Consider the following 26,928-nt stretch of genomic DNA (forward strand, 5'->3'; position numbering starts at 1 on the left):
AGGCTCCTGGCTCCCCGGGTCGTGGCCGCAGCTTCGCCTGTGGGATGTGCCCTTTGGGTGGATGGCCTTTGGGCTGTTTCCACTCGGCCTCTTACAAGCTCGTCCTGCTGTGTGGCCCCCTTGTCCTGTCCTTGTTGTGTCCTTGGGAGAGAACCCTCCAACCGGCCTGCGTTCCCACCCCCGTTTCCCTGTAGAGAGCCGGAAAGCTGACCTGCCAGCGGGAACCCCGGAGGGGCTGCCCGCCGCCGCCGGGGATTCAGGGACGGGGCCTGCTATTCTGGCCCAGCCAGAGACCTTGCCGGGGCAGGGAGACGGCATTCCTGGCCCAGACCATGAGGCTGCTGGACACCTGCCACCGCCCGGAGAGGCAGAAGCCAAAGCTCCCGGGGCATCTGGCGAGAACCCTGGGACTGGCCTGGAACTGCCTGCAGCACCCAGCAGGGTCAGCGAGGCCCCCACCGGCCAGGAGGCTGCCCCAGACGCAGGACAAGGACCATCGTCCAGCAATCCTGATGCTCAGCCCACAAAGGAGGGCATGGAGCTGACTTCGGGGCTGCCAGCTGAGGCCACGGCCGCTCCAGGGGGTGAAGACCTGCATCCCAGGTAGGTGGAGCGCCTGGGAGCCGGGCTGGGAGGAGGGAGCTAGCCTGCGGGAGCACGTCTGCCTGAGGGACCCGTGGGTCTCCCTGGGTGAGCGCCACGTCTGGGCAGCACTGCACCGGCCTCCAGAGAAGGCGGAGATGGCAGCCCACGGCACAACTCTGCTTTCGGAACTTTTGAACACGGTTTCTTACCTGGCGCCTGTAAGAATCACCTAGAAGGGATTTTTAAATGCTGATGCCCAGAGATTCTGATGGGTTCAGCCCCGAGGGAGGCTCAGGCATTGGGTTTCGGTTCGGTGGAGCTGAGCGTCCCCAGCCGCTGGAGCAGTAATGGCGGATCAAGCAGCAGGTCCCCCACCACATCCCTGCACCGGGCTGGGCAGACTGTGCTCCAGGCCTCCCCTCATTTTGCTCTCACCGCACCCCAGGAGGCAAGTGTGGTGGGCCTCCCCATGGTATTGACGAGGAAGGAGGCCCAGAGTCCCCAGGGCCACTCAGCTGGGGATTCAGAGTTGGAACCTGACCCAGGTTGTTGGTCTCTGTCCGGACTCTGCGCACCTGACCGTGCGCCATCCTGCGTCCTCACACAGTGTTGAAATGAGTCCGAACTGTGGTAGGAGAGGAGCGTGGGCAGTTGGGGACGCTGCAGGAGGGTTGTGCTGGGATCCTGGAAGTGGAGCTGTGACCCGGCCCCCAGGTGGTGGCCACGGGACCTGCCTGTGGCAGACACAGTGCAGGACAGCAGAGCCAGCACCGAGGACTCCCAGCCTTCCCCAGGCCCGTGGCCAGCACGCCCCGGCCTCTCTGACCCCACCCCGCCCTCCACAGCCACTGAAGGGCATGGTGCCTCTCAGGCTTCCCTCCTGGGGTCGGTGCTCTCCTGCTCCTGTCCTGGGATGGCCTGGGACGGTCCCTCCGCGGAGCCCTCCCTCGGGGACCCCAGGCCTCTGGCAGAGAAGCCCAGGTCGGTGGTCTGCCTTTGTTCTGGAGGGAGCGGAGCCTCCAGGAGAAGGGAAGGATTCCTGGCAGGTCTCGCGGTCCCGGCCAGGGTTCTGAGTGTGGGACCTGGGCGTGGAGGGTTGGGGAGGTGCTTCCCATGAACTTGTAAGGGGCTCCCCGAAGATTGTAAGTGAAGGGAAAGGTCTCAGGTCAGGTTCTGCCCCGAGCTGAGTTTCAGGCACACCAGCCCTGCCGTGGTCTCAGAAACCAGGGAGGTCCCTGCCAGCCCTTCCTCAGCCGGCGCGGACTGCACTCCCAAAGCTGTACGCAGAGGCCCGCGCGCAGGCATGCTCTGCACGGCTGCCCCGCCTGGGCCAGTGTGGATGCACGGGCCCGAGTGCTGCCATTGACCTGCGCTGCCCACACGGAGGGAAGACCACGGTGGACAGCAGTGGCCATTGGCCTTCTGAGGGCCGTATTTCCTCTCTGCCTAGACTCCCCGTCCACACACAGGAGATGGGCACCCCCGCGGAGCTGCCAGTGACACCAGGGGGTGGCCTCGGACCCCCACCCCCAGCGGAGGCTCCAGCTGCTGTCCAGCCAGGTGAGCAGGACCCACCTGAGCCCAGGTGCTGTCCCCAGGCTCCTGGGACCGAGTTGGAAAAACGGACCCCAAAAGGAGCTAGCGAGTGTCCCCCACTGCCTGTGTGGAGCAGCGAGGGGGGAACAGAGGCTGAGGACCAGCAGGGGCCTGCACCCGAACCTGCCACGGGACCACGCGGGGCCAGGAGGGACTCGGGCGACGGCATGGGGGCTTCGGGCCTGCAGCAGAACAAAGGCCCAGGAGCAGGGAGCCCTGAGCCCCAGAAGGACTGCGGCCCCGGGGAACTGGACAGAGCCGAGGTGGAGAGGACGCCCCAGGGAGCCGAGGCCTACAGCCTGGTTCTGGGTGAGTGAGGCGGGTGCCGAGTGCCCGAGGTGACCATGTGGAGGGCCTCCTCCTGCAGAGCCACCTTGTGGCTTCCAGGGAGACAGAACCTAAAGCTGGGGGAGTGTCCGACTTGGAACAGCCCGCTGGGGCCTGCTGGGGCTGGGGACACGGCCGGGGGAGCCTGGGTTGGCATAGCCGTGGGGAGGAGGGAACCAGGGGAGTTCTCTGAGCCCTGCCCGCCTGAGCTGTCCACCGCTGCTGTCCTTCTGGAAGGACACAGAAGAGGCTCCTGGTAGAGAACAGTCATCTGCGTGAGCCGACTCGCCCCAGGATGGGGACGGGGTGGCCAGGCGCTGACCTGCTTTCTGTCCCAGGGCTGTGCGAGGCATCCTCGTGTTCTGTGCCCGAGGCCCTAGACTCCTCCAGCCCTTTGGGTCACACGGTCCACCCCACATGGCTACAGGAAAGCCCCCCTTGGCTGAGCCCTGCCCAGGGGTCTCAGGAGGGCCCTGAAAGGGTTGTCTGCCTGACAGTGGTCCCGGTGCTCTGGCCACTCTGGGCTCCATAGCTGCCGTGTCGCCAGCTGCTGCCTCTCCCCTAGTAGGGCTTGGTCCACCTGTGGGCACAGGCCTCCCTTCCCCCTGAAACCTGGCCGAGAGCAGGCAGTGACTTTGGAGTCCTGTCTGAGCCTGGGTCGGTGACAGAGCCAGCCCACACTGAGGACTCGCCGTGCTGAGCAGCGCACACTGGTGCCAGCCTCTGTCCTTGCAGGCCTGTGGGCGGGGGGCTCATGGAGCCCTGGAGAGGGTGGGAAACACGCCCCAGGCCCCTCTGTCGGCACTGAAGGAGCCAGGGTCTAACCTCGGCTGATCGGCTCCCGAACCTGCATGGGGACCTCATGGCGGCGCCCTGTTCAGAACAAGCCAGCGAAGCGAAATGGAGACTGGAATCATAGATTTGGAATCTGTCTCAGGCACCAGGAATCCAGGCTCTCCCAACCTTCCTAGGGACCCAGGAAAATGAAAAAACTCGAAGTCCACAAATGTTAGCCCTTGGTGTCCAGGGCTCAAGGCTGGCCTTTGTGGGGATGAAAAGGAGGAGCCAGATACTCTCAAGGCAGATCCAGACGTCTGCTCTGGGGAGCAGAGAGAAACCGCAGTGCTGGGTGTCGGGGGATGGGACTCACCCCTGGACACTGAGCGCGTCCCTGACAGATTCCTAGTTTCCTGTCACATCTGAAGGATAAGATGTGAAAGAAAAACCCTAACTCATTTTTATCTAAGTGCTGGTGTCCTCCATTCCCACTCGCACCCCCGCCCCAGACTGCTGTGCCCGCTCCCACCCCAGCCCACCTGGGACTGGCTCCTGGGCTGCACCTCAGGCTCCCGGACCAGTGGGGACATCCAAGGGCGAGGGGAGGGGGAGGCATTTGCTCCTCCAGCTGCCGCCCTGGCACCAGCCTTGCTGGCTCTGGCGGCCCGCGCTGTTGAACACAGTCCGTCCTTCAGCTGCTCCTTTACCCTGGCCGGGTAACTCCCGTGTCCTGCCGCCGCATGGCCCTTCGGGCCCTTCTCAACGGCAGTGAGCTGGCTGGACCTAACTTCCCCATTTTATAAAGAGCGCTGTCGTAGGAGCCGGGAGACCCAGGTCGGAATCTTGACTGGTCACTGCCTTGCTCTGTGACCTTGTCCGGCCACCTCACCTCTCTGGGACTCCGCTTTCTCCTCTGCCAAATGGGTGACTTGAATGAGAGGATCCTTGAGGAGGACACAGGGCTTGTCACTCGAGCCAAGTGGGCCCAGCACGGGTGGCTGAGAGGGCGGGGCCACACAGTGGAGGCTCACAGGCTGCTGTCTCCCGAGCAGATGACAGCCCGGCCCCGCCAGCCCCGTTTGAGCACCGGCTGGTGAGTGTCAAGGAGACGTCGGCATCGGCGGGTTACACCGTGTGCCAGCACGAGGTCCTGGGAGGGTAGGTGGACTTTCTGCTCTGATGATGGGTGGGGGCAGGAGGCAGGAGCAGAGACACCTGGGCCCCGGCTTGGGCGCTGCTGGGTGGGTCTCAGCAACTGGTCGAGCCAGGCCAGGATGGGACATCCAAGCAGTGAGTGGATGGTCCGTAGGGTGGGGTGAGGAGAACAGCCCCCAGGGGGCAGGCAGGTCCACACATTGTGGATGTGGGGACCGTGTGCTGAAGGCGACAGCTGGACCCACATGAGGTGCAGTAAGAAGGATGTCCTCCAGGGAGGGGCTCAGTGCCATGGTATGGGGACAGACCATGTTTCGGGGGTGCAGGGTAGTGTGGGTTGGCAGAGTTCCTGTCTAGGTTTTAGGGAGCCCGTGGAGTGGGGCTGCTGACATGGGCACCTCTGGGGTGCAGCAGTCCCCGTGGTGTGTGCGGAGGAGGGGTGGACCTGAAAGCTGGGGGCGGGAAGGACAGGATGACTCTCAGCTGCTGTGTCGTTGTGCCTGCAGGGGCCGGTTTGGTCAGGTCCACAGGTGCACGGACAAGTCCTCAGGCCTGCTGCTGGCAGCCAAGGTCATCAAAGTGAAGAACGCCAAGGAGCGGGTGAGACATCCTCCCCGGGCCGCCAGCCCCCGGCCGAGCTCAGGGCTCCCTCCCTTCCTTCCTTCTCAGCCCCTGGGCCCCTTCGGCCTGGACCTGCCCAAACTGAGCAGCAAGCCAGGCCTCCTTTCCCGCCTCTTTCCATGACCCTGCAACCCCAGTCTGCAGGCCACCTGCACCCAGAGTGACAGGGTCCGCCTGGACCTCTGGCTGTCCTTGTCAGGCCTTGGGTTTCCTGTCTGTGAGATTGGTGGGTCCGGCAGGGACCCTTGTGTTGTCAGAACCGGTTTGGCTGTTGTGAGAGCGGGAAACAGTGGGGGGTGGGCATGCGGGGTGCTACGCGTGTGCCTCCAGGAGGGCAGCTGGCTCCTCTTCCTGACCCATTTCTGGGGAACTCTTCTCCCCTCTGGCTCTGCAAGGAGGACGTGAAGAATGAGGTCGCCATCATGAACCAGCTGAGCCACGTCAACCTGATCCAGCTCTATGACGCCTTCGAGGGCAAGAACAGCTTCACCCTGGTCATGGAGTAGTGAGTGTCCACAGTGGACGGGTGGCTTCACCGTGGCCAGAGGCACTGGGCTCGGGCTCAGAGCTGGGGTCCTGGGTGAAGCTCTCCTCCTTCCCCGCCCCCTCCTCCCCGCCACCCCCCCCAGGTCTGGCCAATCCAGGGAATGAACGCCATCACCTCCTCTGCTGGACCTCCCCTGGGGAACGTGGAGGACAAGGCCACTGTCCCAAAGCAGCAGCCGGTGATCGGACCTACCGGTCTCAGTTTGGCCTGCCCGGTGTTAGTGGTTCTGATGTGGCCGTTGGAAACTGGGAAATGGCACGTCGTGACCCAGGCAGCTGGCCTGCCTTGAAGGTCTAGTCATGCTGCACCTGTATTTCCAGCTGGAAATGGGTCTGATTTGCCCACTGGGGTTCTTGCCTTGTAGGTACTGACAGGCCCCTGTAGGCTAGTGAGCTGGCAACCCTGGTCTGGGGTGTCCAGACTGAGGCCAGCTGTCCACACTGAACCAATCCAGCCTTCTCTTTGGCCAGTCACTTCCTTTTTGCCACCTGCACCCTGAGCTGGGAAGGGGCCAGAGCACAGGTCCCCATCAGACCCCAGATAACAGTGACACCCTCGAGCTCACCTGGGGTGGCACTGAGAGCAGACCAGTTCTCCAGGAGCCTCGCTCAGCACGGTGCCTGCCTCTCCTTTGCCCTGGCAGCGTGGACGGGGGTGAACTCTTTGACCGGATCACAGACGAGAAGTACCACCTGACTGAACTGGACGTGATCCTGTTCACCAAGCAGATCTGCGAGGGCGTGCACTACCTCCATCAACACTACATCCTGCACCTGGACCTCAAGGTCAGGCCCCACCTGGGCGCGGCAGGCGGGCGGGCAGCCCCCGGTTCCCAGCCCGTGCGTCTCTCGTCCCGGAGAGCTCTCTCCCTAGACACCCGACTTCCCTCCCTGGCTCCCTGGCATTTCCAGTTCTGGAGTCCAGGGCGGACAAGTCCTGCTGATGCTCCGAGCCTCGGTTTTTCCATCTGTAAAATGTGGATAACATACCTCTGTAAGCAATCCTTGAAGATTAAGTGATAGGACTTTTGTCTTTAAAAATATCTCTCAAATTAGTTTCTTTAAAATTGACGTAGGCGCATGTGCTTCTGGTTACAAGTAGAGACCGTGTAGAAATGTGTGGGATGGACAATGAAAGCGCTTCCCACCCAGTGCCCTCGCTGGGAGGTCAGCACTAGCAGTGGGGCCTGACGTGCAAGGCACGGGAGTCCGACTCTGCCTCTCCTTCGTACACTGGCCTTTCTTAGTCATCAGGACACTGTGGACACGCTTTCTCATGCTCTTTAAGGGCCGTGGGTGTTCCATTGAATGAATGCAATGTACTTTCTTTTGTCTCCGTGACAAAAAGTGAGTGCTGATACTGGCGGCTGTTTCTTTCTTTCTGTTTTTCCTTCCTCCTTCCCTCCCTCTTTTCCTTCTGTCCTTCTTTTCATATGGGTTTATTCCTTGGCTGTCTATTCTATTCCATTGACCTATGTGTCTTTTTTAATGCCAGTACCACACTGTTTTGATTACTGTAGCTTTGTAATATAGTTCGAAATCAGGAATTGAGATGCTGCCTCTGGCTTAGTTTTTTCTCAGTATTGCTTTGGTTGTTTGAGATCTTTGGTGGTTTCACACAAGTTCTGGCATAGTTTGTTTTGTATCTGTGAAAAATGCCATTGGACTTTAGATAGGGATTGCATTGACTTTGTAGATTGCTTTGGGTATTAACAATGTTAATTCTTCCAGTCCTTAAGCACAAAATATGCCTTGTTCAGTTTCTTTCATTAGTATCTTACAGTTTTTAGTACACAGGTCTTTCAGTAACTTGGCTGAAGTATACATTCCTAAGTATGCATTCCTTTTGATCAATTGTAAATGGGATTATTTTCTTAATTTCTCTTTCTGATAGTTTCTTGGTATATATAGAAGTGCAGCTGATTTTTGTAGAATCCTTTTGTACCCTAAAAATTTACTGAATTTGATTTTTAAGTTCTACAGTTTTGGAGGGGAACCTTTGGAATTTTTTGTATATGATATTTGTGTCATCTGAAAACAGTGAGTTTTACTTCTTCCTTTCCTATTTGGATGCCTCTTACTATTATTTTTTTCTTTCTTTTCACCCAGCTGTTTTGGCTCGACCCCAACACTGTGTTGACCGGGGGTGGGGGAGAGTGGGCCTCCTTGACTTGTTGCTGATCCCAGAGGAAGAGTCTCCAGCTTTTTGCCACTGAGTATGTTACATGTGACCTTTGTTATGTTACATGTGACCTCTGTTATGTTAAGGTGTGTTCCCTCTGTACCGAATCTGTTGAGACTTTTTATCATGAAATGGGTGTTGGATTTTGTTATGTGTTTTTCTGCATCTGTTGAGATGATCCTATAATTTCATCCTTGATTTTCTTAATTCGGCGGACCCCACGGGCTGGCTGGTGCGTGCTGAGCCATCTTCGCATTCCTGGAGTAAATCCTGTTTGATTGCGGCACACGGTCCTTTCACGCATTGTTGAGTTTGGCTTACTAATATTTTGTTGAGGATTTTTACATCTGTATTCATCAGGCATGTTGGTCTGCAATTTTCTTTTCTTATAATATCCTTGTCTGGCTTGAGTACCTGGCTAATACTGGCCACATCAAATGAGTTTGGAAGTGTTCTCTCCTTTTTTATTTTTTTGAAAGACTTTGAGAAGGATTGGTATTAATTTTTCATTAAATGGTTGGTAGAATTCACCAGTGAAGCCATCTGATTCTGGACTTTTGTTTACGGGGGGATTTTTAAAAAAGATTTAATTTATTTTTAGAGAGGGGAAGGGAAGGAGAAAGAGAGGGAGAGAAACATCAATGTGTGGCGGCATCTCATGCGCCCCCTACTGGAGACCTGGCCTACACCCCAGGCACGTGCCCTGGGGATCGAGCTGGCAACCCTTTGGTTCTCAGGCAGGCACTCAATTCACAGAGCCACACCAGCCAGGGCTGTGGGGAGATTTTTGATGACCAATTCAGTCTCCTCACTAGCATTTTGCCTGTCGTGTGGGTGACAACATGGGGAGAGAGTTCCAGGGTGACCGTGTCCATCCAGTATGGCGGCCACTGGACCCGTGTGGCTGCTAGGCGTTTGGAATGTAGCCAGTGTGATTGTGGAACTGAATTTTACATTTTATTGATTTTAATTAGTTTAAATGTAAAAATTGGCAATTCAGTTATTGAAAAATCATTATTTGGAACAATCTCAACTGTGAGTTTGTGTTTCGACTACAGTGGTTCCTCTTATCTGTGGTTTTGCTTTCTGCGATTTCAGTTGCCCACAGTCAACGGTGGTCTGAAAATACTACATGGAAGATTCCATATGTAAACGATTCATGAGTTCTAAATTGTGCGCCGTTCTGAGTAGCGTGATGAAATCTGGTGCTGTCCCACCTGGGACAGGAATCCGCCCTTTGCCAAGAGTCCCCACGCCACGTCATCACTTCGTGACAGTCTATAGCGATCTTCTATTTTATTATTAGTTGTTTTTGTTAACCTCTTATTGTGTCTGATTTATACATCACTTACATAGATATGTAAGTGTAGGAAAAACAGTATACATAGCATTTGGTGCTATCCTTGGGTTTCAGGTACCCACTGGCCATCTTGGAATGTACCCCCCATGGGTGAGGGGGCTACTGTATACACTTCAAGAAATCTAGATACAAGCAATTTATGAAATTTAAGTACATCTAAAATATTTCTGATGAAAATATGTCTAAATTGAGATGTCCTGTAAATGGAAAATGATGCGCTGGAGTTGAAAGACTTAACAGGAAAAAGGAATGGAAAATATCCCACCAATATTTTTTATACTGGTAACCCACTTAAGTGACAATATTTTTAATATCTTGAGTTAAATAAATACATTATTAAAGTTACCATTTAGAAAATACTTTAAGATGAATAAAAACGAGATTGCCGCACACTAAAACTTATGGGATGCATGTAAGCCAGGAACAAAATTTGTAGCTATAAACACTTGTATTAAAAAAAGAATAAAGATCTCAAATCAGTGATCTAACCTGTCACCTTAAGAAACTTGAACGAGAACAGCAATTTATACTCAAAGCAAGCAGAAGGAAAGAAATAACAAAGATGAGAGCAGGAATAAATAAAAAGAGACTAGAAAAACTATAAAGAGGATCAATGAAACCAAAGGTTGGTTCTTTGAAAAGATGAGTAAATTGGCAAATCTTTAACTGTACTGAATAAGAGAAAAAGGAAGAAGACTCAGATTTTTAAAATCATAAATAAAAGTGGAGGGATCACTACCAGCCTTACAGAAATAAAGAAGCATTATAAGGGAATCGTGTGATAAATTGCATGCCAATATGATACATAACCTACATAAAATGGACAAATTCCTAAAAGACACAAACTACTGAAAACTGACTCAGGAAGAAATAGAAAATCTGAATGGACTGACAACAAGGGAGGCAGTCAAATTAGTTTTCCAAAGTACCCACAGAGAAAAGCCTAGGCCAGTGTGGCCTCCCTGGTAAATTCTACCAGATGTTTTAAGAAGAGGAACACCAACTTTTACAGCTCTTCCAAGAAAGAGAAGAGAAGGGAACAGTTCCTCTCATTTTGTGAGGCCTGCCTTATCCTAATTTCAAAACCAAAGGACTCGGGAGAAAGGAAAACCTGCAGAGCAATATCCCTCAAGAGTATAGATGCAGCCCTGGGTGGCGTAGCTCAGTGGATTGAGCGCTGGCCTGCAAGCTGAGGGGTCACTGGTTCAATTCCCAGTCCGGGCACATGCCTGGGTTACAGGCCAGGTCCCCAGTAGGGGACAGAAGAGAGGCAACCACACATGGATGTTTCTTTCCGTTTCTTTCTCCCTCCTTTTCCCTCTCTCTAAAAATAAATAAAAATATTTTGAAAAAAATTATAGATGCGAAATTTCTCAATAAAATATTGACAGACTGAATGCAGCAACTTTTAAGAAGGGATATGCACGCCACAGAGCGGCGCGCGCGAGCACGCGAGGCTGGTTTAGCGCACCAAAGAAGTCAGTGCAATACGCCGTACTAAAGGGGTCAAGGACAAAAACCACGTGATCATTTCAAGAGATGCATTTGACAAAATTAAAGAACTTTTCATGGTGCAAACCCTACATAAACCAGGTGTAGAACTTCCTCAGTCTGATGAAGGCCGTTTGTGGGAAACAGCTAACAAAATGCTTCCTGGGAGAAGGTGCAATGCTTTCCCCTTAAGGTCAGGGACAAGACAAGGATGTCTGCTCTTACCACTTTAAAAAAAAAAGATTTTATTTATCTATTTTCAGAGAGAGGGAGAGAAACATCAATGTGTGGTTGCCTCCTGTGCACTCCCCACTGGGGATCTGGCTCGCAACCCAGGCATGTGACCTGACTGGGAATCGAACCGATGACCCTCTGGTTTATAGGCCCACACTCAATCCACTGAGCCACCCAAGCCAGAGCTCTTGTCACTCCTATTAAACGTGTACTTGAGGTTCTAACAAGGGCAGATAGGCAAGAAAAGAAACAAGAGGCCTCCAGTGGAAAGGAAGAAGTAAAACTCAGTTCACAGATGACATGCGCTTGTGCACAGAAGACCCTAAGTTGGGGGCGGAACTATCAGAACTAATAGATGAGTTCAGCCACGATTTCATTGCCAACATTTAAAAGCATGGAATTTTCATATAAAAACCTGGATGTTTGGCTTCTCCTGAGGACTGAAGAGCTGCATTCCTGTGTGGCTGCCCCTTTATGCAGGGCCGGAGTCCTTCAGTTCCCTGCAGCTCCTACCACCCTGCACTGTCACACACTAGCCTACTTTATGTATTTTCAGTGTCTATCTGTCTCCCTGGCTGTCTCCATTACCTACCTCTCTGTCTCTGCATCCGTCCATCTATCCACCCACCCACCCGCCCTCCCACCCCTGGAGGGCTGCCCCGAGCCATTCATTTCCCTGTGAGGCTGGGAGGCAGAGGCCTTTTGATCAACAGCTGTGGGGGCTGCAGACCCTCTGAGCTGCTGACAGAGCCTAAGCAGACTTCTCCCTCTTTCCCAGCCGGAGAACATCCTGTGTGTCAGCCAGACAGGACACCAGATAAAGATCATTGACTTCGGGCTGGCCAGAAGGTAAGCGGGTTGTACTTCAGCACTTTGCCAGGGCTCCTTGGGGAGCTGTCCTGGGCATGCTCACCCGCAGCTCAGCCAGTTTTTCACTTTCGGGGCTGACACGAGCAAGTTCTCTCGAGAGGAGGAGGGCCTCCTTAGGCTGTAGCCACCGCAGGGGTGTCTTTGCGTGGGTTCCACCTCTCCTTCTGATCACCTGCGTGAACAGAGAGGGGAGCGATGGTTAAAGGAGCCACTCAGTGGGCACACTGGGCAGCTTAATTCTGTTCGTTCCCTGGCCTCCTGGGTCCAGGATGGCTGGCCTGTGTGATGCGACTGTCACCAGCCCCACCCTCCTGAAAAGGAAGAGGTTAAATGGAAAAGTGCGTATGTGACCACGTAGGGTTTGGGCCACTCAGGGCTGGCCTGGATCTTGGTGACAGAGTGACACAATGAAGTCCCTGCCAAGGGGCGGTTGTGAAGGTTAAATGAGGAATACATGAGGGTGCAGAGCCATCCTAGGAGGGCGGTCGGGTTCTCAGGGGCCAGCGCAGAAAGTGAGTATCATACGTCATTTTCAAACATCTGCAAGTCCCTTAAAATGCCGAACACTTAGTGACGCACAGTCTCACCATTGGATCCTGTGCAGCCGCCTGTAGGTAGGGGGAACATGGAGCCTCTGCCCAGCTCCTGGCCCGGGCTCGCATACCCAGCTGGTGGTCCTCAGCCGTAGCAGCAGCAGACCCTTGGCACTGGGTGGACTGTCTGTCAGTCACATGGTGCCTGGCCAATAGGAATTTGCATCACAATTTTTAAGTTGGCACTTTATTTTTTTAGAGCCGTTTTAACTTCCCAGAACAGTTGAGGGCCTGAAGCAGAGATTTCCCATAGCCCCCCTTCCCCACACATGCAGAGCCTGCCCCATTACCAACGCAATGGGCCTATTCTGACCCACCAGTGCCACCTGAGGCCAAGCGCACTGCACACGACACAGAGCATGCACCTCCACCAGCCCCCTCCAGTCGGGGCCCTGGCTCGGGAAGGTAGAGTGATGGTCTCTCCTTGTCCGATTGTAGAGGCCTAGGGGAGGGGGCTATGATTTCTGATTCTCCGTGGGGACTTGGGGAAGCCTGAGTTGGGGCCTGGGGCTGAGCATTCCCAGCCCCGCTGCTCCTCCTAGGGCAGACTCCCTCGGTCCCCTCACAACCTGTCCCCACCCCCCATCATCCCCTAGGTACAAGCCTCGGGAGAAGCTGAAGGTGAACTTCGGCACTCCGGAGTTCCTGGCTCCAGAGGTCGTCAACTACGAGTTTGTCTCGTTCCCCACGGACATGTGGAGTGTGGGCGTCATCACCTACATGCTGTGAGTGCCCGGTGGGGTGTCCTAACTTAGAAGCATCAGAACTCTGAGTGCGAGCCATTGATGGGGGAGGTGCGTCCAGGGGACTGAGAGTGGGGAGGTGTGGGGAGGCAGCCAGTAGAGGGCGCTGGGGAGCCAGTCACCCCTTGGGCACCCCATCCTGTCCTCGAGAGAACTCTGGGTCTGTTGTGGATGTTCATTTCCTCAGTTACACCATCGAGGGCAGGGAGATGGGGGGGTTGTCCACCAGCTCTTCTCAGTTACTGCCTGTAGGCTGGCCCCAGGGGCGCTAATTCCTGAAACGCCTTATCCACTGGGCAGAAAGCTCTAAGGAATGCAGGTGGGCTGTGCAGGTGGGGCGGGGCTGCCGCCTGGGTGGCCAGGGTGGCCATCTGCTGCACTGCCTGACCAGGCCCCCCCCCTGCGCTCCATGTGCTGTGGGCTGACCAGGCAGGGCGACGATGGGCTGAGAGATTTGTGTTCTCCTCTGTGGGGACTTCTTTGGCTGTTCCCTGGCCCAGCAAAGTCAGGCTTTGCTCCAGCCGTACCATTATGCCTCACTGTGACAGTGTCCCCACACTGTGTGTGTGTGCAGGGCAGGGGGTGGGGGGGAGGTGAGGCCCCAGGCCGGCTAACGAGGGTGCCCTGCCTCTGTGCCCGAGGCCCAAGGCCTGGGGAGTATGGAGACCCGCTAGGGTCTCAGACACGTGCCAAGCTATTTACGTGAGGCCACTTTTACCTGACAAATGGACTCTGGGCGGGCCCCGGGTTATTCTTTTCTTCAGGGTTAGGGGGACAGCGGGCAGCCTGCTGGGCTTTGTCCATCCCGTTGTCAGAGGTTCGGTCCTTCCTCCCTCTCCCCCCGAACCCCCCCAGCGGTGTGAAGCAGGGGCTGTTCTCCCGTGGAACCCTCTTGGTCCTGCGGGTTCCTCTTGAACCCTGCGGGGCCCCTCTGTGTCCCGTCACTGCCTGTTGGCAGACGTGGCCTCCAGATGCTGACGGTCCTTTCTCTCCTCCACAGACTCAGTGGTTTGTCCCCGTTTCTAGGGGAAACAGACGCGGAGACCATGAACTTCATCGTGAACTGCAGCTGGGATTTTGACGCCGACACCTTTGAGGGGCTGTCGGAAGACGCCAAGGACTTTGTGTCCCAGTTGCTGGTCAAAGAGAAGAGGTACCTCTGTGGCCTGTCATTCATAACGCATTCTGATGGTGACCGCCGGTCACAGTCGGTGACAGTCAGGTGTGCCCGGCAGGCCCGTTCTCCCTGTGGGGTCGTCTGTCCCAGATGTCTTAGTCTGCTCCCTCTTCAGGGCAGAAAGGTGGCAGGGATGCCAGTGAAGGAACTAACTGAGAAACAGCACCTGGGAGCATAACCTCTGGATGGAGTTTTATTGTTTTTTTAAAAAAATTTTTTCTATTTTTTTCCTCTCTAGATGTGGTCTTACAAAGGGCCATATTTACAAACTAGTCCCATGTCCGAGTTATCGGTGTGTATAGACTAGTGTTGGAGAAAAGTTGGGCTGTGCAGTGTGACTTCCCGGAACGAGGGCCCGGGAACCTGCCCTCTGGCTGGGGAAGGCAGCGAAGTCAGTGTCCTGGGTAGAGCCGTCCCGTGTTCTCATTCTCAGGCGTTGGGAACCCCTGGGGTGAGGGCCGGGGTCAGGCTCTGAGACAGCTCTGGGCTCCTTCGCTGTGCGTTTCTTTCTGACTGTGGGAGGTTGCGGGAGGAGAGATGGTCCCGGTTCAGGTGAGCAGTCGGCATTGCCTCCGGCGGGAGGGGGGCGCTTCCTTCAGAGCTCCTGCTCCTTGCCTTCCCAAGCGCCCCCCCAGGCTTCCCTGACAGCGGCCCTGCCTCCGTGCCCCGCTCAGCCGGCGGACACAGTCCCTCTCCGGAGGCCCGGGGACATTCCGCTGCCTTGCCCTCCTGGGGGGAATCTTAGACATGGGGAGCTTTTGGGGATGTGGCAGGACTCGGCCTCCGCGGTTAGTCTGATCCGCTGACTCGGACTCCTGGGCAGAAAGGGCGGCCCCCACTAAGCCTTCCCATGGCTGTTTGGTTTCACAGCTGCAGAATGAGCGCCACCCAGTGCCTGAAACACGAGTGGCTGAGCAATTTGCCGGCCAGAGCTTCCAGGTCTAAGGTCGGCCTGAAATCCCAGCTCCTGCTGCAGAAGTACATGGCGCACCGGAAGTGGAAGGTACCCTTCCCTTAGTAAAGGGGACATTTGCCTTCCTAACAGGTCCTTTGATAGAATCCCAGCTAAGCGCCTACTTACATTTGGATTCTAAATAGAGGATTGTTTAAAGGGGGAAAAAACCCTCTTACGTCAACACCTGTTAACTTCAGTTAAAACAACACCACAGCCCCAGTACGCCTGGGCATGAAAGTAGCATTTAGTTCGCACTTAGGGGGGCACCCGAGGGGACAGAATGAGGTCAGAGCGCAGGGCCTCAGTGCATCCACCTGTCAGAAAGGGGCTGGGGGAGCTCGCCTTCCAAGTTCTGTGTGATGTTTGTTTACAACAGAACTCTCGGGCACCAGAGACGTAAAATCTGCCTTAGCAACCACTGTCCTCCAGGGCCATGGCTTCCCAGCACTTCCATACTGACTCAGATTCTCGTTGAAAAAACAGAGAGTGCCTCACCCAGAGACCCAGCCCCGCAGCCATGCACACGAGTCACACACACACACACTCGAATCACACGCCCCACGCTGGCTTCCCCAACCGGGATGCGCTCTGATGTTTTCTTCCACACTTGCTTTCCTTCCGAAACATTCTGGTCTGAACCCACGGGTTTGATCGTGTGACCCCGCCCTCCACCATGCGGGCTCCATTTGCCGTGTGGAAAGGGTAACATGCGATCTCACTTCTCACTTCCTACTTGCTCCAAACAGGCCCCTGAAAGTCACGTGACTGGTTGGTTCGCTGTGCCTTTGCTAAAATTTCAGTTTCCCCTTTCATCGGTTTTAAAGAAACTCGTGCCTCACTTAAGTCCTTTTATTTATGTTTTTTTAAGCTGGTCTAAAATAAGCTTTCTTCCCTTTTTCTCTCTTCTTTCCTTCAGAAACATTTCAACGTGGTGACCGCAGCCAACAGGTTAAGGAAATTCCCATCCTGTTCCTAATCCCCGACTGGGCTGCTCACCGGGGCCACGCAGGGACTGAGACCGGCGGCGAAGCAAGGACCCGAGATTTTAAGCCATCTGGCCTTTGGCTGATACCGATTCCACTTATTTTGTCAGAAAGGTGATGGTGGTCACCTTCCTTGTGGAAGAAAAGGGCTGTGATGAAAGTGACCGAAGAGCTTTTTCTGCCCCCGCAGACCACAGAGCCTGAACTGCTGCGTTGCTCCCCAAGTGTAGGGACTTGGGGGGCTCAGTGTGGGCGTGCTCTCCGTAGGTAGGAAAGCTTGTGCTTGCACGGGTTGGGTCGGAATTCTGAACGTGCTGGTTCAGGAACGGGGCCTGTCACTCGGCGGCCTCGCCCGCCCCACTGAGAGCTCCTACCAGTTGGATTTGCTCGCAGGTGGGCGGGTGTGTTACCGTGCGCCACGCTCTCGGTTCAGCAACACGGACTTCGGGCAGTGAGCCTCCTGCTTGTTTTGCACTGGGCTCCATCCTGGGAATCGGAACATGCAACCTTTAGTAGTCTTTGGCATTTCAAAATATACCAACCGTCATGGCTAAATCGGAACAAGGGTTATTTTGAATGTGCTTTTAAAGTCTCCACCCACCCCAGCCTCTCCCAATTCCACCCCGTCCAACCCCCCCTGACCCCCCTCCCTCAGCCATGAATCGGGGGCCCAGGGAGCCGGGAGACTGACGTGCAGTGTGGGAGAGATGAGAACCACGCAGATGTGCCACTTTCGGGGAGGAACACGGACGGCATTAGTGAGGATGCGCCGCTGGCCGCGTGGCCATTTAACTGCCTGACACAGTGCTGAGCAGGGAGAACTGTATCTTCCGAAAGCACACAGTCCTTTTCATTTGCTCACTTCCAACCTGATGATTTGTTCTGTCCCCGCAGCCTCTCGGGGCAGCAGCTCTAGTTGTAGGTACTCTGAGTTGTTAATTAGCCAACAGTTTCTAAGCCTTTCAGGATTTCTGTCCAAATAAAGATAGGGTTTCGGCCGAATACGGGGGTGTGGGGGTTCGTACTGCCATGGTAGTTCTCAAGTTGGCTTTCCTGGTCGGGACCCGAGATGTCCAGGGCCAGCACGGTAGGCCTGCTCCAAGCTCGCCTGCTCCTGGGACCTCAGAAGAGGTGGCCGCTGGAAACCGCCCTGTCAGGAGCAAAACGGGGAGTTGGTGAAATGCTTGGTTGCGAAGCATCGGTTGCCTCTCTGAAGAAGGTGGATTTGAGGGCAGCTCGCAGAAGGTGCTGGTTACAGGGGGCATCTTGTGGGCGGGTGAGTCTCGGCCTCTGCAACGGAGGTCCTCGGGGGGCGCTCTGAATCGCCCCCAGAAACCTGGAGCGCAGCCTGTGGGTCTGCAGCTTCACGGCGGACAGGAATGGGGCGTGAGCCACACGCGTAAATGAGTAGTTTCTAGTAGTTCCTTCAGAAACAGGACCTGGTGAAATAAACTTGAGTAATTTATTTAATGCAATGGCTCGAAAGCATTATTTCAATATGTAATCAACATAAAAATTATAGAGACACTTTATAGTTTTTTTATACCGAGTCTCCAAAATCTGGTGTATGTTTTGCATTGAATACATTTCCATCCACATGGGAGGTTTTCATCAGACATACTTAATTGGTATTTAGGTTTCACAGAATTTACTGTGGAAAAATACTCAAGTTGTTTGGACTATCTTAACCATTTCCTAATTGAATTCAGTCTCCAGTGTTACATCTCATTAAAATAAAATTAGAAACTCAGTTCCGTAGCTGTATTAGCCAATGTTACGTGCCTAATCCACCTGTGGATTGTGGCGTCCACGCTGGACAGGGCAGACGGAGCATCCTCTCCACCCAGTGTTGATTTTCCTACCCCAAGCTGTCATCTTTCACCTACAGTTTCTCTCCAAAGTCCCCTGGCAACCCCCACAAGGGAGGAGGAATGGATTTTCGCCTCCCTTATCTCAAGTTCTAAAGCTTTTATGAAGCTTTAATTTTCTCTTTTTAAAAGATTTTGTTAATTTTTAAAGAGAAGGGAAGGGAGGGAGGGAGAGAAACACCAATCATGCCGAGTCGAACTCAGGTTTGCCACGTCCACGTGGGGGGAATCGCTGCAGCAAAGGCAGGTCTGACTGACAGGCGTCTTCCCCTGAGTGGGGTGAGAAAAGCTTCCACGTGCGTTCAAGTTTTCTGGGACAGGCGAGGAGCGAACGGGGGATGTGGAAAGTGGGAGATGGGGGCGTCGGCTTTTCAACATTTCATTTTTTTTTTACAATGAGCACACATTACCATTATAATGAAAAAGTAGCAACTCCAGTGTCCAATGTGGATCTTGTTTCGACCCTCATTGGAGCGAACAAGAGGAAGATGTTTTAGAGACATCCAGGGAAATGTATTGGATGACGATGGGATTTCTGTTGATTTGGGGGTGCACGATGATGGCGAGGAGGTCGGTTATCCTGGAGGTGAAGGGACTTCAGGAGAAAAGGAGGTACTAGTCATGCGGGCGTGGCAAGTGCCTATTCACTGTTGGGCCTGGCTGATCGGCTTGAGGTTTGATTATGCTCTTCTCTTTACTGTTGTATTTGAAAACTTTCACGATAGTTTTAAAAATCAGTTAAACCACGAGGAGCTGTTAAGAACAGAGCTTCCCGAAAGCCTTTTCAACAGGAAACAGATGGACGTGCGGTCAGTGGCTCACTCCCTCCTCGGGGGTGTGAATGGGCTGCTGTAGAAAGACTTCCTGCCCTGGGCGCGCATTTAGACAAGGTTGCTTCCAGGCGGCTCCCCCCCTCCCATGATTTAAGAAGTAACCAAGTGCCTACTGTGATCCAGAGAATCAAAATAACTACCGCCGCGTATTTATTTGTGAGGCACGGAGGGAAGAGCCCAACGGCAGTGCTGCTCGCTCTGATGGAATCAGCGGTGAGGAGGTGGGACTGGACCAGAGCTCCCGGGACGAAAGCAGCCCACGCAGAAGTGGGCGAAAGGCTCGCATCACGTTGTTCCACGGGAGACAGTCCAGAAGCACGGGGAGAAGTGAGCAGTGGTCGGCAGGCAACGCAGCTCTAAACCACCGTGTGCTCTCGCCTCACCCCGTTAGGGTGGTTGCTGTCACAACCCCCAACACCAGGGCTGGCCAGGCCGTGGCGACACCGGAGCCCGGGGCCCTGCTGGTGGACCTGTGAACTGCAGCAGCCACCTTGGAACAGTACGGGAGGTTCCATAAAAATAAAAAATGTGTATATATATGTATTGATTTTAGAGAGAGTGAGAAACATCAATAGGTTGCCTCCCACTCGGGGATTGAACCCCCAGCCTTCTGATGTAGTGGGTGATGCCCCAGCCGACTGGGTCACACTGGCCAAGGGCAAGTTCCCTGAAAATTTAAAAATACAGCTATACCATCTGATCCAGCAATCCCTCCTGGGCACACACATTGGAAGAAGAAGAGTTGTTTGCACACAAGTCTTCCGCACACCACTGTTAAAACAGCAGCATCGTTCTCAATACCCAAAAGGCGGAAGCAGCCCGAGTTTCCTTTGAGAGATGGGTAACCAGATGGGACAGTCCCTACGGTGGCCTATTGTTCAGCCCCAAAAGGAAGGAAATTCCGACATACACTGCAGCGTGGAGACCCTTGGACACTGTGCCCAATGAAACGAGGATAAACACTGTGATTCCGCTGATGCCAGGTACGTAGTCAAGTTCACAGACAGAGAGTGAACGGAGGTCCCAGGGCTAGGGGAGGAGGGGGCCCTGTTCAGCGGGTACTTAGCTTTGCTGAGTGGTGGAGAGTTCTAGAAACTGTTTTCCTAATGACATGTCTTCACACTATCAAACCACACACAAATGGTTAGGGTGGCAAATTTCATGTTACATGTATTTTACACACTAAAAAAAAAAGTGATGATGCTTAATTTTACCTGAGGAGCAGATCCAAAGCTAGAAATCTGATCTGTGGCACCAAATAAAACGAACCAAGCACCTTCTTAAAATACGGTGGGAGGGACTCACGTGTCCGTTTCGGCTCCAGATATAAAACACAGTGACCACGGAGGGAGGCCACTGGCCATCCTGTGCCGTGCACCTCACAAGCACCGCCTGGGGTTGTCACCAGGCGCTGAAAGGTAATGAGGAGACCGAGGCTCTTCAAGGCTCTGAAATCCTGAGGGTCCGAGTGGCAGAGCCAGCGTTGAAAGGCCTATGGGTGGCCCCGCCCCTCCCACAGGGCTTGCTGGACAGGGGCGGAGTTGGGAGCACTTGGCTGTGGCAGGTGGCCGTAGGGCGGCCAACCTGTGGTCCGCAAGCAGCCAGGGTGGCCGTGAGCGCGGCCTCACACAGCCCTGCGTTTCCTTTGGACACCCCTGGGGGCGTAGCTGCTTGGTGTCCAGAATGAACAGGGACGGGCAGGTACCCGGGCCAGCTCCCAGGTCCTGCGACAGGTAGGGTGCCTTAGAGCAGATAAAAAAAGGCCACCGTTGGTACTGATAACCACTCTGAGGAGGTTTTGAGTATTTGGCTGCATCCAAAATATTAAAACCTTTAATTGGACCATGTAGACTTTAGTTAAAATCATGTCTGGCGTAACTCACTGTCCATAGCAACTTATCTTCCATAAAGGCCCCTTTCCTGGAGTTTTAAAATAAGTAGCATTTGGCAAGGTTACATTTCTCAGTATGTTGAAATGAAAGAAAATAAACCTTGGTCCACCTGGTGTTCAACATGGTGCAAATGTGTAGTTCACTGAGCGAGAGCCATGCACACGTGTTTCTCTCCTATAACGTGTACTGTGTACTGGGGGGCGCCATGCCGAATGTGGTACGTGTGACAACTCGGACTCTCTGAGCGTGGACGCCATTTCAGTCCCATAGGCGGATGAGGCCCCTGGCGGGCAGCGAGCTTGCTCATGGTCACACGGGCAGGGGTGGGGACAGGCACGGCCCAGCCTGCAGCCACCAGGCTTCTTTCCTGCCCAGTGGACAGCTTTTGAGGTGGCAAGGCTTCCCCCAAAAGTGAGGAAAAAGGCAACTCAAATACATATAAAAAACATTTTTTTTAAAGATTTTATTTATTTATTTTTAGAGGGGAAGGGAAGGAGAGAAGGAGAGAAACATCAATGTATGGTTGCCTCTTGTGAGTCCCCTGCCGGGAACTGGCCTGCAACCCAGGCATGTGCCCTGACTGGGAATCAAACCGCAATCTTCTGGTTCGCAGGCTCAAGCTCAATACACTGAGCTACACCAGCCAGGGTAAAAAACATTTACTAACCAGGTTGTACCATACATTGCTTTAGTCAAACCAAGAAACTGACACAAAAACCCGAGTAAAATCCATGAGCCTCCCTTCAGCCTGAGTTTTGGGGCCAGGACAGGCGACTTGTCTCCCGCTCACAGCGCCACGCCCCACCGCTCTGCAGGCAGGCCGACCAGCAGGAGCCGAGACTGTGCCACCCAGGACCGGGCCGGCCCGCTGCCCGGAGCTCGGCCCCAGTGCTGGTGTCCTTGCTATTAAGGCGACAGTCCCAGGGCCCTCATCCTCAGAGCCGAAACAAAACCCTGGCACACTTGCACCCTCGAGAGTGGAGTTGGCGTGGCCCACAGCCGTCTGCAGGCGGAACTCACTCTGCCGCGGCCGCCTGCGCCCTGGCAGCGTTCTCCAAAATCTTCCTTTTCCACTCCTCGTAGTCCTGCAGCTGGTCTTCGGCAGGCTGCGGTTTACACGGGCGCTCCACCACCGCCTCTGTGTCTGCGAGAGAAAGTGTCCGAAAGCTTTCAGAACTCCTACGTTTCCAGACGACGTAAAAAGTCTGATTGTGAAGGTGACAACAGGGAACAGGCGGTGAAGTGCGGAGTGGAAGCCGCAGCGAACACCCCACCTCTGCCCTGCGCCCAGCACCGGAGATGCCGTGACAACAGGTAACACTGTGCAGGCACGGGGGCCGCATCGCCCCCTTCTGCCCCCTCCAAAGCGCCAGGAAGTGCCGGCGAACGTGCACGCCTGTCACGGCCTTGGAAGCCGAGGCTCTCAGAAGTTACATGGCGCTCCTCCAACGGCAGCCGGGACTGGTTTCAGCTGTGTCCTCAATGACACAAGCCCGCCCCCATTAATGTGTGTCCCTGCGAGGCACAGGCCGAGCACTGCACGTGCCCTCCATGCGTGCCTTCCACGCTCCTCTGTTCAATGTCAGCTGCCTTACCCTGTGCTCTCGGAGGTTCAGCCGCCGTCTTCTTTTTCTTCCACGGGGGAGTTCCTGAATCTTGAGGGTCTCCTTTGAGGAAAAAAAAGTGTCAATGAGGTTAATTTTTCTCCTATTCTCAATTTTAGTATTCAGACATATTTTGGATGACAAAAACTAGAGTCCATCCTGGCCAGGTGGCTCAATTGGTTAGAGCGTTGTCCTGACGTGTTGGGGTTGCGGGTTCGATCCCCAGTCAGGGCACATAAAAGAATCAACCAGTGAGTGCATAGATGGGTGGAGAAACAAGTTGATGTTTCTCTCCCTGTAAAATCAAATAAAAAATAAACCAAAAACAACGAACTAGACCCTTGACTGACCAAGCACCAGGAGAATGGAGGACTCTCTGGCCTCCCTGGTCAGACTGGGGGTCACTTCCAGCTCACCTGACACGCACGGGGGTGGTGTTCCACACCGAAGCGTGTGAACGAGATGCTGTTTTCCAGGCGTGGGCTCACAGAGCCACGAGCTCTACACAAATTACTAAGCGACTTTAACTGAACAATAGGAAAAACAACTTTCTAAGAACTTATCAGGTCCACAGTAAACACGGAATTCACAAAGCACCACTTTGAGAGTCTGAAAACACTGCCCTTTTAGCGGCAGGGCTACGTCTGCACACGACGCGTTCCTGAAGTACAGAATTTATACTCACCGTCTGCCTGCTGCCCCACCTTCTCCAGTTGTTTACACAGTCGGTCAAATATGGCTTTTTTCACACCGGATGTGGCTACCATTTTATTTTTATCCNGCGTGGGCTCACAGAGCCACGAGCTCTACACAAATTACTAAGCGACTTTAACTGAACAATAGGAAAAACAACTTTCTCACTAAGAACTTATCAGGTCCACAGTAAACACAGAATTCACAAAGCACCACTTTGAGAGTCTGAAAACACTGGCCTTTTAGCGGCAGGGCTACGCCTGCACACGACGCGTTCCTGAAGTACAGAATTTATACTCACCGTCTGCCTGCTGCCCCACCTTCTCCAGTTGTTTACACAGTCGGTCAAATATGGCTTTTTTCACACCGGATGTGGCTACCATTTTATTTTTATCCACCTTTAGCTTCAAGATCCTACAAAAGAATTTGATAGATTACTTCCGAAGACCATTTCAATTGTTTTGTTTTTTTAATGGGAAAATCACAAATGCCCGCTGTTGGAATGACAGACTTTGTCAGTTACAAGAGGTACACCCTGAGAGGGGCACGCTCAGGCTGTACGTGCGGCCACCGAGTGGCCATTGTCCCTAGTACTGTTGACACAGAAAAGCAGGCCGGGCTGCAATCAATCAGACTGGAAGTGTGACCCCGCGGTGCGAATGCACCCCAGGGCGGCCTCCCGAGTGCGCGCAGACCCTCACCTGCAGGCCGTGAGCAGCGCGGCGGCCGTGAAGAGGGGCCTGGATAAGTCAACATCCGCCTGCTGTGTCTGGGGGAGGCTGGACTCGTAGCTGTGGGAAGGCAATGTTGGCAGAATAACTAGTTAGAAAATTGCGTCTCAAAGGGACGGAAAATGCAAACCAGCACTTAAAAATGTATGAGATATGCGTCCTATCATTTGAGCACATTGGTTATTTTTTGATGCTGCAAATCAGCATTAAAATCAGGATGCTGGCTAATGTTAGTAGACACTTCAGTGAAGGCCCTCGGGGCCTCCTACCTTTGCAACACCTTTGAAGCCAGGCTCACCGCTTCTGTACAGCCAAACTGCACCGCTAGGTCTCTTATTCCAATACTGGAATCCAGGCCCAGTAAACACTCAAAAGATTTCAGACAGCTCTGATACGTCTTCTTGTTCAAACCAGAAAGTTTAGTTAAATACGCCTTTGAAAGGAAACACAGGCACAAATCATACGTTCTGTCTATTAGTGCTTGCACCCCTCCAAGCTGATTCTGTGACCCGTCTCTGCCTAGAAGCTTGGCTCCATGTGGTCCACAGCCTGCACATGCGCACACACTCATGCACGCACACAGATACTTTACACACACAGTGCTGCTGCAGACAGGCTGGAGCCCAGGTGCCCATGTGCAACTCCCAGGGAGGAGGGGAGCAGAGGAGGGGGTAGGGGCGGGGAGGAAAGAGGGAAACCAGGAGAAACGGAGGGTCACCAACAGAGAAGAACTGGCTCTGGACAGTCATAAAGGAGGGGGCAGGGCTGTCCAAGTCGGACGAGAGCCCCCATCCCCCCACCTCCAGGCTGAGAAAGGGCTTGGCCGCATGGACAAGCCCGGACTCAGTCGTTCAAGTGCAGCATCTGCTGAGGGAGCTGTGCACGTTGAGGTTCGAGTTCAGGAGAAGCCGTTGCATTTGCCACCCACTGGGAGCCAAGGGCGTTGCTAATGCCCCCATTTAAAAAGTTTGTCGTTTTGTGCCCCGTATGGTGTTAAGTGTGTGACACATGGTGCACTGTTCAATCCTCACAGCGACCCAGAGGATCTGAAGTCATTCCTATTCCTGCCTGGCACATGACCTGGAGGCTCACAGGGCTAGTGTAAGATCTAGTCTCTGTGTGATGCCCGTGTCCCTAGCCTGTGCCCTCAAGTCCTGTGACACTGAAGGAAAAACACGCATGGGTTTCAACATGTGGGCTTCAGAAGGCGGCCTGGGAAATGAGATCGTAAAGAGTACAGGGAATGCAAAACATTTTTCCCCCTCCAAGTTGACAAAATGGCTTTAAAATTCACCCGGAGTAATAACATAACAGCCAGGAAATTTCTGAACCACCAGAGCTTGGATGGGGCCTAGTCCAACCAGAAACGGACATCTGGTCACTGAGTCCCGGGGACACTTACCCTGTCCAGGGGACACTGCATGCAGGCCGCCGCCAGGTCCAGGCACACTGCCGCCAGGCCAGTCTCCGTGGTGCGTGCAGACAGCCCCGCGCACTTCACGCGTGCCAGCCGCAAGTACTCTTCCGTTTTCCTGGTCACAAAAGCAATGCGGTCACTAGAGCCTTTCCCAGAAGTTTGTCCCACACTTGGGCAAACTGAACCCAGCGGGCGGACCTGACTCTGAGTCCTAGGCAACTTCCCATGGGGCTGCGGAGGAAGGCCCCATCCTCTGGGGAGCTGCGCCGCGCTCCGGACCTCACTGCGTCCAAGGACTGCTTCCAGGCAAAGGAGGTTCTTCGATTCCTCCCCACACAACCCTTCTTCCTTCCCCACATTCCTGGAACCGGCGTGAAAGCCCGCGGAGGCTGGCAGGTGGTTCCAGGGCTCTTTCTTTTTGCCTTTAATTCAGTGGTCCCCAAACTTTAGTGCGCCAATCAATCACTCGCGGCGCGTGAAAACAGCGCTGGGTCTCACCCCCAGCCTTTCCCAGCAGTGGGCGTGGGGTGGGACCGAAAACGTGCTTTCCCAACAAGGGCCATGATGACACGGACGCCGCCGGGCAGGAGCCCCACTTGAGAACTGCAGCTCTAGATGGTAACCGAGTCCAAGCGGCCTCAGTTCAAATCTTCTAAGAAGCGCGCGTGCCCTTCCCTTCCCTTCCCTAACGGGCTGCCCCGGGCCCGGGTGCTGCCCGCGCTCGCACGGCTTCACTCCTGACCCCGCCCGGATCGTGCACGGTCCTCCCCATCCCGACGGGCTGGCACAGGCTGTTGTTACCCGTGCTCGGGCCGCTCTCCCGGCATCGTTCCAAGGAAGGCCCCTTCTATCTTTCGGGTCCTTGCGCAAATGACACCCCCGTATACTTTTTGCAAGCCAGGCCGCGCAGTGTCCCCGTCGTTTCGGCCACCACTGCTCTGTTTTCTAGGTAGTTCTGGCCAACACAGAGACCTCCGTGGGGCCTGTCTCCCATCTGTCTGTTTCCCGCTGCAGACAGACCCCGAAGCACTAGCGGAGGAACGACCCTAGCTCTCTGACTCTCGCCCGCCACACCGCCGTGCACGCCGAGGAGCCTGCGGCACCCGGAGACCTCCCACAGCTGGCCCCGGTCACCTCCTACCAGACCGCTGCCGGCCTATATACCGGGAGAGAGATGCGCGGCTCACGGGCCCGGGACCGCTGCGGCGTGCGCGGCCCGACTCACCTCAGTACATCGGGCTCCGCGATGCCCAAGCGCCGGGCTAAACACAGGACCAGCCCCGACTCCATGGCGCCAGCAAGACTCCAGCGCACCGCCGGGAAGCGACGAAACGCGCGCGCAGACGCTGCGCCCGCCAGTGACGGACGGGCCCCACCCCTCCGCTGCCCCGGGATTGGTTTGGGCGGAAACGGGAGGCTTCCGCTTATGCCAATCAGCGGCTCCCATCTGCGCATGCGCACTCGAGTGCACGCGCCCCTAGGAACGTGAAAAAGTGGTTCTCTTTCCGTCCTCCGTTCCTCGCCAACTCGCTAAACCTCTGCCTTTCCCTTTTGCTAGCTCCTTCCTGTCTCCAAGCGAGTCCCCACTCCTCGGCATCGTCCCGCCCCCTCTCACTCTGTGAAGAGACTGGTTGGCGCCTCGGTCTGTCAAGCCAGAGTTCAGGGTAAGAGCCAATAAATACGCGAGACTTAAGT

At 54.5% G+C, this 26,928-nt stretch overlaps 2 protein-coding genes across 7 annotated transcripts in view; one reads left to right on the forward strand and one right to left on the reverse strand.

The window, feature by feature from the left end:
* Positions 1–17,665, forward strand: part of MYLK3 (myosin light chain kinase 3) — a 35,096-nt gene extending 17,431 nt beyond the window's left edge. For 4 of the 5 annotated variants that reach the window (XM_037066392.1, XM_037066391.1, XM_037066393.1 and 1 more), the window contains exons 3-13: positions 195–603; positions 2,036–2,490; positions 4,338–4,443; positions 4,947–5,040; positions 5,457–5,566; positions 6,252–6,393; positions 11,653–11,723; positions 12,934–13,062; positions 14,081–14,233; positions 15,128–15,260; positions 16,129–17,665. In XM_037066392.1, the coding sequence (XP_036922287.1) occupies positions 195–603; positions 2,036–2,490; positions 4,338–4,443; positions 4,947–5,040; positions 5,457–5,566; positions 6,252–6,393; positions 11,653–11,723; positions 12,934–13,062; positions 14,081–14,233; positions 15,128–15,260; positions 16,129–16,188 (1,862 nt within the window). In that variant the 3' untranslated portion in view covers positions 16,189–17,665. The remainder of the gene's footprint in view (positions 1–194; positions 604–2,035; positions 2,491–4,337; positions 4,444–4,946; positions 5,041–5,456; positions 5,567–6,251; positions 6,394–11,652; positions 11,724–12,933; positions 13,063–14,080; positions 14,234–15,127; positions 15,261–16,128) is intronic. The other variant, XM_037066390.1, reaches the window with a different exon arrangement.
* Positions 17,666–21,404: 3,739 nt separating this feature from the next.
* Positions 21,405–26,837, reverse strand: ORC6 (origin recognition complex subunit 6). 2 transcript variants are annotated; one of them, XM_037066397.1, is made up of 8 exons: positions 26,459–26,837; positions 25,219–25,348; positions 24,086–24,249; positions 23,787–23,876; positions 23,466–23,499; positions 23,078–23,156; positions 22,384–22,455; positions 21,405–21,932 (listed from the first exon to the last, which is right to left on the reverse strand). In XM_037066397.1, the coding sequence occupies exons 1-8, from the start codon at positions 26,686–26,688 to the stop codon at positions 21,805–21,807; spliced, it is 927 nt and encodes a 308-aa protein (XP_036922292.1). In that variant the 5' UTR covers positions 26,689–26,837; the 3' UTR covers positions 21,405–21,804. The 2 variants fall into 2 exon arrangements, with proteins under 2 accessions (XP_036922292.1, XP_036922291.1); XM_037066396.1 differs by lacking the exon at positions 23,078–23,156 and having other exon boundaries at positions 21,406–21,932; positions 23,387–23,499; positions 26,459–26,836.
* Positions 26,838–26,928: the final 91 nt, after the last annotated feature.

This window comes from Sturnira hondurensis, unplaced genomic scaffold, assembly GCF_014824575.4.
Source record: "Sturnira hondurensis isolate 20B ecotype Veracruz unplaced genomic scaffold, ASM1482457v3 Scaffold0016617, whole genome shotgun sequence".
Lineage (NCBI taxonomy): Eukaryota > Metazoa > Chordata > Mammalia > Chiroptera > Phyllostomidae > Sturnira > Sturnira hondurensis.